Below are 13,563 nucleotides of genomic sequence, written 5' to 3'. Positions count from 1 at the left end.
TCATTTCCACTACTTCTTCCCTGTGTGACTTGGACAAATAACCCTCAGTTTCCCCACGTGTAAATTAAGGAGGGTGAATCTGGAGGCGCTCCAAGATTTTTCCAGCTCTGTTTCTATTAAGCCTCTGATCCTAGGAAATCTTGGGTCAGTGCCTGATGAATTCAGTATGCATCAGAGGAAAGAACTGTGCAAAGAATATATATCAGAGACTTTTTGGTGTCATAGTTAGTCAGAGATTAGCTGCCAGAATGGTATCATGTCCCTGTGCCCCTGGTTAAATTCAAATTCTATAATGGCCTGAATTTGAAGCAACAGTTTTTCCTGTAGGGCTGGAATTATTCAGCAAGGACGGGACATTCTTGATCTGTTAAAACAAGTAGAATAGGAAGCCGCCCTCTGCCCTCATTACAAGACCCCTTGACTCAACACTTCCTCCATTGCCTGTTACAGTCCCTGCAGTACCACCATGTAAGGTCTACACTTGCCTCTTAAAGGCTTTCTGTCCCTGAGATTCTCATGCTCCAGAAGAACTAAGTACCTTAAGTAATAAACTAAATATTTAGCATCTAGCTTTCTCTCCCTTTCTCCCAATAAATGTTTGACACATTTAAAAATTTAATCTGCATTCCTAACATTGTCTCCATCACTTTCTTAAGTCAAAAAAGGAGAGGAGATAAAGTTGTCCTAGCAAGGATGTCAAAATGCTTTCAAACTCCATGACAAACAAACTCCTTTTGGCAAACAACTCCTTTTTCCCAAATCCTAACCATTGCACCAGTCCTGTGGAGCTGAACCCATCCCCTTGCAGTCACAAGGGGCTCACCCTGTTATTGTTATTCTCCAGAGATTTGCAAAATTTCTGGGTTAGAATGTAATCAGTAGAGATGAAAAATCACAGCAGTTATTCCTACTTCTGGGGGGGCCTGACTTTTCAAACCCAATGCCTGGTAGGATTTCTAAGGTAGGAATAGCTGGAGTCCATCTTGTGTTCTCCAAACTCTCTGAAGTCCCTGCCACCAGCTCCCTCCCCCGTCCAGCCACAGCCACTCCACCTGCTATGCAATCAGCTGGCACTTGGCAGCTTTGCCCTTTTATATTATTCACTCTCTACTACCCAAATTCTTACTGGTCATTTAATAGAATGAACAGATTTGCCTAGAACAGAGAAAGTTTGATGATGCGGAGAGAAGAGGGGGTTGTTAAAGACAAGCTCTTAGAAATGTTGACTCCTGTAATTAATAATACATGTATGCAGTAGTTAGGGTCTAGGGGGCTTTTCAAAGTTTATAATTAGCCTGAGGTTTCTGGCCTGTGTTCTGAGCTGTAACCAAGGCTAAGATACCAACAAGAAGCCTGGTCCAATAGTTTGGTTCTGTTTGTCTCCCCTCTCAGATCAGGCTAATCCATCTTGCTGTATTAGAGGTATAAGGGTCCTAGAAGATTGCTTTAAAAAAAACAAAGGCGGTGTTTGAATTACTAAGGAAGTTCTGTTCCCCTTATTAATAAGACTTCAACACTGTGGGCTGTTTCTAATTCTCTGAAAGAGATGGAAGGTCACACAGGGACAATAATAATGAAGAGAATGAATGAATAAATGAATAAAAAAGTGTTTTTAAAGCATTTACTATATTCAAAGTACTAGGGATACAAATAGAAAAGTGAAGGCAATCCCTGTTCTTAGGAAATTCCCATTACATCTGGGGAGAGAATGAATGAATGAGTGAATGAAAAAGCATTTTTAAAGCACTTATGTTCAAAGTACTGGAGATACATATAGTAAAAAGACAATCCCTGTTCTCAGGAAATTCCCATTACATTTAGAAGTTATTACATTAGATCTTGGTCCTATCACCCAGCTATAAATCAAATGAAAAGGTTCAGTGGTTCTTAGAGTGGAGGAGCAAATCAGATGGTAATGTATCTTTTCTAATGATATTTCCACTGATATAAGTATTTCTTATGTTGAACCATTTGACAATGTCAAGGACTTTGGTGATGAGAACTCTTCTCCATATCTTGAGAAACTATGGCTGCTGAGGAGACGGGGCAGTTGCCAGGACACTTTTCATCAGCTTTCCGACACTGCCTGGTGGTCCAGGTGGCTGTGCTAGAAGTTCTTGGGCACATTGTCCCAGGCTGTCTCCATCATGTTTTAAGGGGAGCTAGTGGCTGTGGGTGAGCTTGCATGCTGAGTTTTTTCTCCCTCAAGGCACATTCTTGCTTCAGCTAGTATAACCTAGCTTTCCCATGGGTGGCAGTTGGTAGGAGTGAGCTAATGTTCCTCTTTGGTTTTCCAGTTCATGTGTTCAGCAGATCACAGAGCTCATTGCCCTGGGTGTTAGTTTGGCCTTAAACATTAAAAAAAAAATTTGCTGTCCAAAGCTTCCTTAGTCCTTCCTATCCACAGGACAGTGTCCTTCCCATGAGATAGGTGCCTCAGAAGCCTGGAGGCACCTGGGGAAAAGCACAGGAATGAGAATAAACTGAGAAGATTAACAAAGGGACCCAAACTTGAGATCTAAGTTACTGCAGCAGTATTTATTCTCCTGTTACAAAAGACCTATAGATAGATTCTCTTGAAATGATCAGAAGGTCCTTTGCATAAGCCATGCAAGAAAGTCATCTTACTTTATGAGTAGAAGTTTTGACTATCTCCAGCCAGCTGTCCACCTTATTCCCTAAGCTTGTACCAAATCACATTTGGTAATTTTCTAAATTTAGCCAATTCTCAGAGAAAGGCAATTTTTTGATATCCATGCTAAGAGCGTGTCAAAACTGTCAGGTCATCCCACCGCATTCTATTACCAGTTGTCTTGATTTTTGTCTTGCCGCTGGACTTTGATGACTATGGAAGAAAGATTGATCAGTTTGAGAGGCTGACAACTCTGTGGAATTCTGCCTCACTTAAATCCAATACACTTGAGAGTCAAGACATCATCCCAAGATATCCTAAATCTTCTTTGAAAATGAAGAATAGGGAGAAAGAAAGAAGGAAAGAAGAAAGAGAGGAGAGGGGGAGGGGGAGGATTAACAATCTCTCCCATAATACTGCAGGTCAAGCACATACTTTGCCTATGAATTATTCCATTGACATCAAGAAACGGCTTTAATATTGGGTATCTGTTTCAACCACTGAGGAGACATCAGTTCTTGTTTGTAAAACGGCTAGGAGAGACAAAGATGATTAAGTCATTCCAGTTCTTATTCAGCGTTTAAATAAAAGACACTCCAGGTTCCTCTAGGAAGTAGAATTCAGGTTATAGTATTTTCTCAAGTCTTTTTCCTAGTTGTGAATTATTAGTCTATCATCCCTCAACATGCCAGTTGGATTTCAAATTCCATATAATTTGAGCTATAATCTATTGCTATCTCCTGAACACTAGCTCATGCTCACTTTCTTCTCTTGTTTCTTTTGTGTTCCTCTCGCTCTTTTGGGCTTTTTTCTTTTCCTTTCTTGGAACCTAGCTTGTGCATATGTAATTCACTTTTCTGCTTACTGCCTCCTGACAATCTTGTGAGGCAGAGTTACTGAGAGAAGGGTTTTGTCTTTTTCCAACAAGCTTATGAAATCACTAAATAGGAGGAACAATGTAAATATAATTTATGTAAATTTTAGCAAAATATTTATTAAAGCCTCACACTATTTTTGTAAGGGAAAATGAGAAATACTAGATCAGTGGTCTCCAAATTGTTTTATCATATCCCCAGAAAATTTTTTTTTAGTATATCTCTATATGTATAATATATATTAATTTATTTGTAAATTATATATGTTTTTGGTACATCTTCATATGTATAATACATAATTACTTATTTGTAAGTTATATATGTTTGTGTATACATACAATACATATAAATGCACAAATTATAAACACTAGAAAATCTATATGAAAATAAAAAGGTCAAAAGAATGAAATAACTGTATTTTAGAGTCAATAGAGAGCCACTGGAGTTTATTGAGTGGGACTGATGTGGTCAGATCTCTGCTTTAGGAAAATTATTTTGATATTTATGTGGGAGATTGCTTAGAGAGAAGAGAAACTGGAGCAAGAAAACCAAAAAACACGAGATGGCTTTTGCAGTAGTTTAAGTGAGAAAGGATGAAGACATGACCTAGAAGGGTGACTGAGTAGAAGGGACAAAGGATGTGAGAGGTTGTGGAGGTAAAAATGGTGACATTAGGCAATTGATTAGATATGTGTAAGAATGAGAGTGAGGAGTCATGATGACAGATGAGGGAGAGGGGAGAATGTTGTAGGAAAGCTCCCTTACAGTCATAGGGAAGATGAGGTGTAATTCATCTTCCTGTTCTCTTTACTGGTTGGTCTCATCCTTTGGGGTCAGGCCTGGGACTCAGACCTCTTAGTTGGGCCCTACTTTGGAGACCATATGGCTAGATAATTGAAAGTCAGCCTGGAAGAATAATCATTAATGATTTGATAATCAATTTGAAACAAAGTCTCTTATGGAGACTTCCCAGGGTTTGTGTTTGGCTCTGAACTTAAAAACAAACAAAAACATATTTTTATTAATGACTTGGTAAAAGTAAAGTTGCCTTCTTAAAAGCTTTGAAGCTCATTCCAAACTTCCTTAAAGGCTACCTAGTCCTTATTCTGCAGATAAGGAACCTGAAGTACCAAAAGTTTAAATGATTTGACCAAGATCATATGTTAGTAAGTGTGTGTGGGGGGGGAGGTTTAAACTCATGTCAGCTGATTTCAAGTCTTCCGCTGTGCCATAAAATCCTATCTTTCCTTTCTATATAGTACCCCCCATTCTAGGGCAAGGGGCATATAGTAATTAATTAATAATTAATTCAATTTTTCAATTCCCAGCACGGAAGACACAAATTAGGTGCCTTGAATTGCTATCTAGGGAGGATTGACAGGACAAGAACACAAATAAATAGGGTACAAGGAAGAATAGGATTCCCACAAAGGAGATGTCCAGGCAACGTGCTCTGGAAAATTTGATAGATCATTTTGGAGGAAAAGGGACTATCAAAGAAGGCTTCATGGAAGCAAGAAGTAATTACTTTTTCATGGAAAAAAGCAACTGATTTGGGAGGTGAAGTAAGGGAAAGACATCAGTAAATGAGGATGGTTGCAAGAAGGGGGGGAATTTAGCCTGAGCAAAGATAAGGAAATAAGAGAGAGCAAGACAAGAATAGAGAAGAAAAAAAGAAATTTCCATTTCCCAACCTGGAGGATGGGAAGATGAGTAAGATAAGTCTGGGAAGGTAGAAACCTTGCAGAAGATTTTGATTGCCAGGATCAGATGTTTATAGCTTATTTGTGAAGCAATGAGGAGGCATTGAAGGTTTCTGAGGAGCAGTATTATTCATGGGTCAGGAAGATTACTCAGGCAGAAGTGAGGAAAATGGATGTGATGAGTTTAGGTTAATGTCAGGCGTAGAAATAATAAATCTGACTATGCAGAAAAGCTTTAGGAGAGAGAAAAAGATTTTCCAAGCATCAACACCAGAAATAACATAATCAATAAACAGTTTGAAGTCAAGCCTATAGAAAGTCTTGAATGCCAGACTAAAATATTTGAATTTTATTGATAGTTAATAGGAAGCTACTGAAAGTTTTGAGGGGATTTGGGAAGGGAGATGGTCAGAGTTATAGTTTAGAAAGCCTCATCTGTGAGCAATGTGAAGAATTGGAAGGGGAAGACTAGTCTAAGTTATGGTTTGCTTTTTATTGTGATATGTTGGATCACGGGATCCAGCTGGATATGAATATGTTGACTACAAGCTTGTAAACTTTGTTTTTTGATGGCTGTGACCTGTGTCCTAAATATGTGAATAGAATGAGCCAGGTGAACCCCTGAGAATGAAGGTTTAAGCTCATGCATAGGATGGGAAGACAGCCAATTTGTTATTTGGTGGAGTCTTTGATATACTGTCAATGTTTAATACACAAAATCCCCAGGGGACAAGAGTAAGCCAGCTTCTGTTTATCCCACAATTTTTCCTTCATCTTTCTTTTCTCCTCCTCCCCCTGCCTTTTTTTTTTTTTAGGACAGTGAGCTTCTGACCTTTAATATTTCCCAGCACCAATCATGGTGGAGTGAAAATGGACCAGGATGTGTCCGGAAGGAAGCCCCAGTGGCCGGGATCGCAGGCTTGGACAGCCAGTCCTACGTCTCTGTGGTCGGCTGTACTCTGGAGTATCGCTACATTGAAGTCATGCACAGCTCCTTCCAGATCCTGGTGGCGGTAAGTAGAATGAAAGCTTCTGAGTTCAGAACAGGCTTTCTGAAACACCTGTTGCAGAGGGTCACTTTAGGGAATTGTAGAATCTTGCCATTGAAGTTATCCATTGAAGTCACCTTACCTAACCTGTAAGCCTTTTCCAGTCCCCTTAACACTAATGTCTTCCCTTTTTTGATTATCTCCAATTTTTCCTTGTTTATACATAGTTGTTTCTCCCTTAGACTGAGCTCCTTTAAGGCAGGGATTATCTTTTGGTTCTCTTTTTATTCCCTTTCCCTCCTTTAAGATCTCTTTGGGATATAATCCCCCTAGAAACACTGCTGGCTCAAAGGATGTGCACAATTTGATAACTTTTTCAGCATAGTTCCAAATCGTTCTCCAGAATGGTTGGATCCGTTCACAATTCCACCAACAATGCATCAGTGTCCCAGTGTCCCAGTTTTCCCGCATCCCCTATAATAGGAAATAATTCGTCATTATTTTTTCCTGTCATCTTAGCCAATATGACAGGTGAGAAGTGGTACCTCAGTGTTGTCTTAATTTGCATTTCTCTGAACAATAGTGATTTAGAGCATCTTTTCATATTATCATAAATGGTTTTAATTTCTTCACCTGAAAATTGTTCATGTTCATCGACCATTTGGAGAATGGCTTGAACTCTTATAAACTTAAGTCGATTCTCTATATATTTTAGAAACAGGGTCTCATCAGAACTTTTGAATGTAAAAATTTTTTTTCCCAGTTTATTGCTTTTTAGTTACCTCCCTACCATACCTTCTCAGTGATGGATGTGTGGTGCTGGAGAAACTTGAAGCTCTGGCTTGAGAGGAGAGAAATTTTCATGGTTAGACCTCTTGCAGGGGCAGTGGGTAATATGCCTGGTGGTTTTTGTATTAAAAAGCCTTGTTGTGGACTGGTAGACTGATGGGAATATTTGGGTTATAATTCCCGGAACATTTTGCCCCATGGCCAGGCCTGCTCAGGACATTGCTACTGAGTCTGAGGAGATAAGAGTATCTTACCCTGAATTTATTTCAAATTGAATTCTTATATTTTCAGACCAGCAACGTTTTACAAATATAAAGTAAAAGCTTGAACTTCACTTTTCTTTTGAAATTTTAATCCTTTTTCTTCCAAATCCCTCACCACTATGAAAAAGTCTCTTAATATTTAGCACTCTCCAGGTTATTATAAAAAATAGGATGCAAATTCTCTCTTTTCCCTCTAGGAATTTAAAGTCTATGGTACATGTCACAAATACTGTGCTAGGAGGTTTAGATGGCTTATTTTGGTTTATCCTTTATTTTTGCTCTTTTTGTTTAAAGTTAAAAAGAAGGATTTAATAGGCTTGAAGCTAGTGTCTTATGGAAGTTCTCTAATAACTGTATTCTCACCAACCTCTGCCCAACCTGCTAAGGCTCCTGGTGGAAACAGCAGAATTTCTCAGAGGTCAGTGAGTATGAAGAGTGGCCTGGACTGACCCTAAAGTGCCCTCTACTTCTCTGAAGTACAAGGTGTTTAACAAAGCAGTTATCTCATCTCTACCACCGCTTTCTTCTCTTATTTGGACAGGTCATTTTCTTCCTCTTTCACTTTTAAAATAAAATTTTTATTAATATCTCTTATTTTTACATCACCTTAATTTTCCTGTGTATCCATTCCCCTCCCAGAGACTTGTCTCACGAAACCAAGTGTAGTTTTCCAAGAAACCAAGACAGAGACAGAGAGAGTGAGAGAGAGAGAGAGAGAGACAGACAGACAGACAGAGACAGAGAGAGTGAAGAGACAGAGAGAGACAGACAGACAGACAGAGACAGAGGGAGAGAGAGACAGACACAGACAGACAGAGACAGAAGGAGAGAGAGACAGAAAGAGAGAGAGAAAGAGAGACAGACAGAGACAGAGGGAGAGAGACAGAGACAGAAGGAGAGAGAGACAGAGACAGAGGGAGGGAGGGAAAGGAAAGATAATGAGCAAAATCCAAGCCCTTCTGCCCAGCCTTGTAGGGTTCCCTCCTGATTCTTTTTGCTCCTTATAGAATGTATGGCCTTGTTTTCCCCCACATTCCCGTCCATCTCTTCCTGCCACCCCCAGTTTAATACGGCCCTGCAGCCACTCAGGAGCCCCTATGATTGTTGATGCTGGTTCGCCACCAGAGAGACTTCAGAAAATCCAGCTAGAATGAATCCTGGGCCCCAGGCTGGTGGGGAGGAAGGAAGGTTGGGTCAGGCCAGCCCGGCCCAGTTAAGTCCTGGGTGTTATTTCCACCGTGCCTTTGGGCTGGCAGGCAGCCCAGAGTTCCTGGGAGCCGGGAATCTAAATATAACAGTGACCAGCTTTATTTATGGAAAGCAGGTGCAGCATTAATAGCTCCGAGCCCCTCTCTGCAGGGGCACCTGTCTCTGCCTAAGCCTGGCCTCTGTCAGAGGAATCCTAGTTACACTTCCAAGAAAGATGAAATGGCAATGTTGATTGGACCAGTAAGAAATCTCGGTCTCTTTTTCCTCATCTGTAAAATTGAGGGCTTGGGAGGAGGACGTTCTAGCTGTCAAATTTCAACCAATGAATAAGTTGGGAAGGACGGGAATATCAGGATAAAAATATTTTTTAAAAAATAAAGAGACTCTCCAGTGGGCTCTTGCCCAGTTTCTGTTTATACCACAATTTTTTCTGCATCTTTCTTCTCTTCTCCTCCTCCCCCTGCCTTTTTTTTTTTTTTTTAGGACAGTGAACTTCTAAATCAAGAGAATTTGATGTATTTCTAAATGAGTGATAACAAAAGGACAATTGATGTTATTCTATAAGGATCTTAAAGGCCATTTGGATGTCTGGTTTGTCTTGGCAATAGGTCATCAAAGAACGTAGATTTTTAAAAACTGAATGGGGAAATTGAGACTCCAGGTAAAGAAATCCCCTTGATTACACTATAAAATGGTAACTCTAGAAAGAGGTATCTAGCTCCCAGCCCAGAACCCATTGCCTCTCCAGTTTTGGGGGTGGGTGGGAGAGGGAATTCAATTACTTGGAAATCCTTCCTCAGGATGCTGCTTTTGAGGACGAATGGAGGAGAACAGGTTTCCTGATTGTGTGGCTGCAGGTGAAGGCAAGGTAACAGGTATAAGGAAGGGAATGAGAGGGGCACATTTGCAACCACTGTAGGGTCTTTGATGCCTCTTCATGAACTCCCTCCGCTGAGTCTCCTGAGTCTTGCAAGACAAACTGGCAATTTCCATTACTGGTGATGCAAAAGACACTGAAGCTGCAGCCTGCTCATTACATTGATGGGGTTGCCATCTCTGCTATTACTTTCTCATTTCTCTTTTCTTTGTGTTGGGGTCTGGGAGTGATCAGGCCTCCCAAATGTTCCCTGTTAATTAATTCTTTGTCATCTGCATGTAAAATCACCTGCGATAAAAAGCTCCCATTGTCTCTAGCCTGTCCTTCCCCCTCCCTCTTCCCTTGGGGGCAGTCAGGCTCCTTACACCCACTGAGCAATCTCTGCTTTATTTTTCTCTCTTTTCATGGAAGGGGGGGCAGGGCGGGAGGGGAATCTGGCTTCAGCTGTCAGCAAGTCCCGCTATATTCATTCATTATTTCACTCATTCAATACATCTTATTGAGTGTTACTAGGTACCCAGTGCTCAGTGCTGACGCTGACTTTTGTGAATGGGGGGGGGAACTAAATTGCAACACCAGGCAGCAGCAGGCAGAGGAATTTAACCCCCAAAATACTGGGGAGAGATGCCAGGGATTTTCTTATTTAGATGGTTGGAATGCCATGATTAAGATACTAGAATTCAAGCTTCTTGAGGGCAGGGATTGTTTTACTCTTTCCCCACCATGCTGGGCACACAGTAGGCACTTGAACAGATATTTATTAATTGATATTACAACTGAGATTTACCTCCAAAGGGGGTTGTTTCACATTTTAGGGAAACTTGGGCTTGCATTGAGGAAGTGATTTGCACCATGATTTGCACCATGATTGTACCATGAAATCAGTCACAGAATTTGGACTAGAATCCAGATTTCCTGATCCACAGCCCTGGTATACTTTCCACAGCAACATGCAGAGCGTTTGGCTTGAAGTCTGTAAAAATCTGAGTTCTAATTTTGCTGACTTTTCTATCTGTGTGACAATAGGCAAGTTATTTGAGTTTTCTGAGAGATAGTATCTACATTTTTGGGTGGTGGGGTAGCATAGTGGAGACAGTATTGGGTCTGGACTTATTGCAGCCCAGAAGACTCCTCCTCAGACACTTAGTCATCAGGGCAAGTCATTTAATCCTAATTGCCTCATTTCTTCATCTGTAAAATGGGCTAGAGAAGAAAAGGGAAAACTACTCTAGTATTTTTGCCAAGAAAACCCCACAAGAGGTCACAAAGAATTGGACATGACTGAAAAACAAGGGAGCAATCTGCATCTTTAGAATCAGGATCTAGGATTATACATTTAGATATATGAGGTTATTTAATCCAAGCCCCCTTGTTTTATGAATGAGGAAATGAGGCACAGAAAGTTTAAGTGATAAATTCAAAATTAAACATGTAATAAGTAACAGAACTAGGAGTGAATTCAGCCATGATCTGATGTTGCTTTCTGATTCTACACCAGAGCTTCTTTTCCCCTTATGATCCCTTTTCACCTGAGAAATTTGTATGCAATTCTGGATATAAAATATATAACATATAAAATAGGCATGCAAATCAAACATTTACTGAAAATAAATCATAATTTTTGGACCCCACATTGTTATGTGACCCACAGTTTAAAGAAGCTTTGAGAGAATATGTGCTATGATTTTATATGTCAATTGTATACTGTGAGAACAGACTGACTTTTACCTAGGCCTTTTCCATCATTCCAGTATCCTTCCCTATGTCTGCTGTGTCAGACTAGGTTGAACCAGCCTTGATATACTGCCGACAGGGCACCCTACAGTGTGTGTGGCCAACCTTGATCTCATCAGTCTCCTGCCTTGTTCAGTAGTAGTATATATTTTGTCTTCAAATGAGTGTGCAGTTAATATGCCTGATCTTATGTAAATCCTAATTTATTTTAGAATCAACAACCCAAATCATGTTTGGTTGTGTGCCAGCAGAAATATTTCCTAGAGAGGAAAATCTTTAACAACTACAATCTCTGCTCTGGGGTTTCTGGTTCAAGGTGCTAGGGAACAAGTGTCTCAATAAAATTATACACAATCATATGCAGGGCCATTCTTATTGGGTCCATAGTAAACAGCAAAGAAGAGTTAGTATCCCTACCCATGAACCTAGATACCCTATAGGCGTCTCAAACTCATTAAAAATAGAACTCAATTTTCCTGTTGACAATTCTCAGAAGCATCCCTTCTCCTATTTTTCCCTATTTCTTTCTAGGAACCACCATTCTTTCATTTATCCTCAATGGCAACCTAAGAGACATCCTCCATCCTTACTCTTACCTCCTCAAAATTTCCTGTTTATATCTCCTCCCTACTCACACCACAACCACCCTATTTCAGGCCACAATGATCTCTTTCTTGCCTGGATTTTTGCAAGAGTCTCTTAATGGGTCTTCCAGCTCTAAGCTTCTCCCCTTTTTCATCCATCCCCCACAAAGCTGCCAAATTGATGGTCCTACACTATAAGCCTGACTGTGCTTCTGCCCTGCTTACGAAGCTTCAGCTCCAATTGCTTTTAGGATAAAATACAGATTCCTTTGTCTTTTAAAGCCTTTCACAATCTGATTACAACCTATCTTTCCAGGCTGATTACACATGACTGCCCTTCACATTCTCTGTTTTATATTACAGTCAAACTGGCCTACTTCCTTTTCCACGTACGTGACATTCCACTTCCTTGATCCTGTTCTATTTCATAGACGGGCGCGTGCCAAATGCTCATTTTTTTCTCACCTCTTCTTCTTAGAACTCCTGGTTCCTTTCAAGTCTTGGCTCAAGTGCCATTACTACTAAAGGCCTTTCCTGCTTTCCCCTGTGATTAATGCTCCTTCCTCTTCCTTAGTCATTATTTTGTATCTTTGTTTGGACAGGACTTCACCTATATACATGTGAGAGCCCGACTCACATCTCTGTTTTGGCTATAATTTAGTGAGATAACTTCATCATTATGGAGTAGTAGTTCTCAAATATTTGGAAAGATACTTTTCCACCCTTAAAAATTGAGGACCCCAAAGAGCATTTGTTTATGCATTATTTGCCATATTAGAAATTTAAACTGATAAATTTTCTAATTATTAATTCACTTAAAATAGCAATTAACCCATTACATGTTAACACTAACTTTATGTTTTATGAAAAATAACTATTTTCTAAAACAAAAAAATTACTAAGAAGAGTAGTATTATTTTACATATTTTTGCAAATGTCTTAGATGTTTGTTGTTTGTAGAAGATGACTGGATTTTCATATCTGCTTCTGCATTTAATTTGTTACATGTTTTGGTAGATATACATAAGAAAATCTGGCTTCACACAGACATGTAGTTGAAAAACAGGACTATTTGAATAGGCAAATAATATTATTATGAAAATAGTTTTGACCTTTTGGACCCCCTGAAAGGGGCCCTTGGACCACACTTTTGAGAACCATTGGTGAAAGGAGTTACTAGGAAGAGATTTCCTCTATTGAGGCATTTAGATAACCTCTGAAATTGAGTTTTAGGATAAATTATCTGGAATGCTGAGAAGTTACGTGATTTACTAGTGCCTTATAGCCAGTATATGTCAAAGGTGGGACTTGAATTCAGATGTTTGATTCCATGCCGTCTCTCCCACTTTATATTTATATTGTACGTATTTTGCAGAACCTCCTCTATTTATGTGTTATTTCTCCACAGAAGTTCTTTGAGAGGCAGAGAAGTACTTTGAGAGTACTCAGAGGCTAGAGTACTAGAGCCAGGAAGACCCGAATTCAAATCCAGCCTTTATGGGCCTCTGCAAAATGGGGATAATAATAGCAACAACTCTCAGAGTTCTTGTGAGGATAAAATGAGATAATTGGTAAAGTTCTTTACAAAGGTCTTACTTACAGGGCTATATAAATATAGTCTTATTATTATCATTATTGTTGATAAGGTCAGATAATTTTTTTTTTAACTTTTGTAGCTTCAAGCCCCAGCACAATGACTGGCACATAGGTGATTAATATATGCTCACTGAGGTGAATTTCATGGAAATTGACCAAAACATGGGATCGGATAATTGTGGATACAGTTGCAACAGTTATTTTTTAATTTGGTTTGCTGAGGCAATTGGGGTTAAGTAACTTGCCCAGTGTTAAGTGTCTGAGATTGGATTTGAACTCGGGTCCTCCTGACTCCAGGGCTGGTGCGCCTTC

General features: G+C 39.8%; 1 protein-coding gene across 3 annotated transcripts in view; it reads left to right on the top strand.

Annotated features, from left to right (window-relative positions):
• The window catches only part of NKAIN4 (sodium/potassium transporting ATPase interacting 4), a 109,519-nt gene that overhangs the window by 72,137 nt on the left and 23,819 nt on the right, over positions 1 to 13,563 (top strand). For all 3 annotated transcript variants that reach the window (XM_012539624.3, XM_012539623.3, XM_003757608.4), the window contains exon 4: positions 6,026 to 6,223. In XM_012539624.3, the coding sequence (XP_012395078.1) occupies positions 6,026 to 6,223 (198 nt within the window). The remainder of the gene's footprint in view (positions 1 to 6,025; positions 6,224 to 13,563) is intronic.

Source organism: Sarcophilus harrisii, chromosome 2 (genome assembly GCF_902635505.1).
Source record: "Sarcophilus harrisii chromosome 2, mSarHar1.11, whole genome shotgun sequence".
NCBI lineage: Eukaryota > Metazoa > Chordata > Mammalia > Dasyuromorphia > Dasyuridae > Sarcophilus > Sarcophilus harrisii.
Note: the sequence above shows the minus strand (reverse complement) of the source record. Positions and strands in the feature narration are given on the sequence as shown.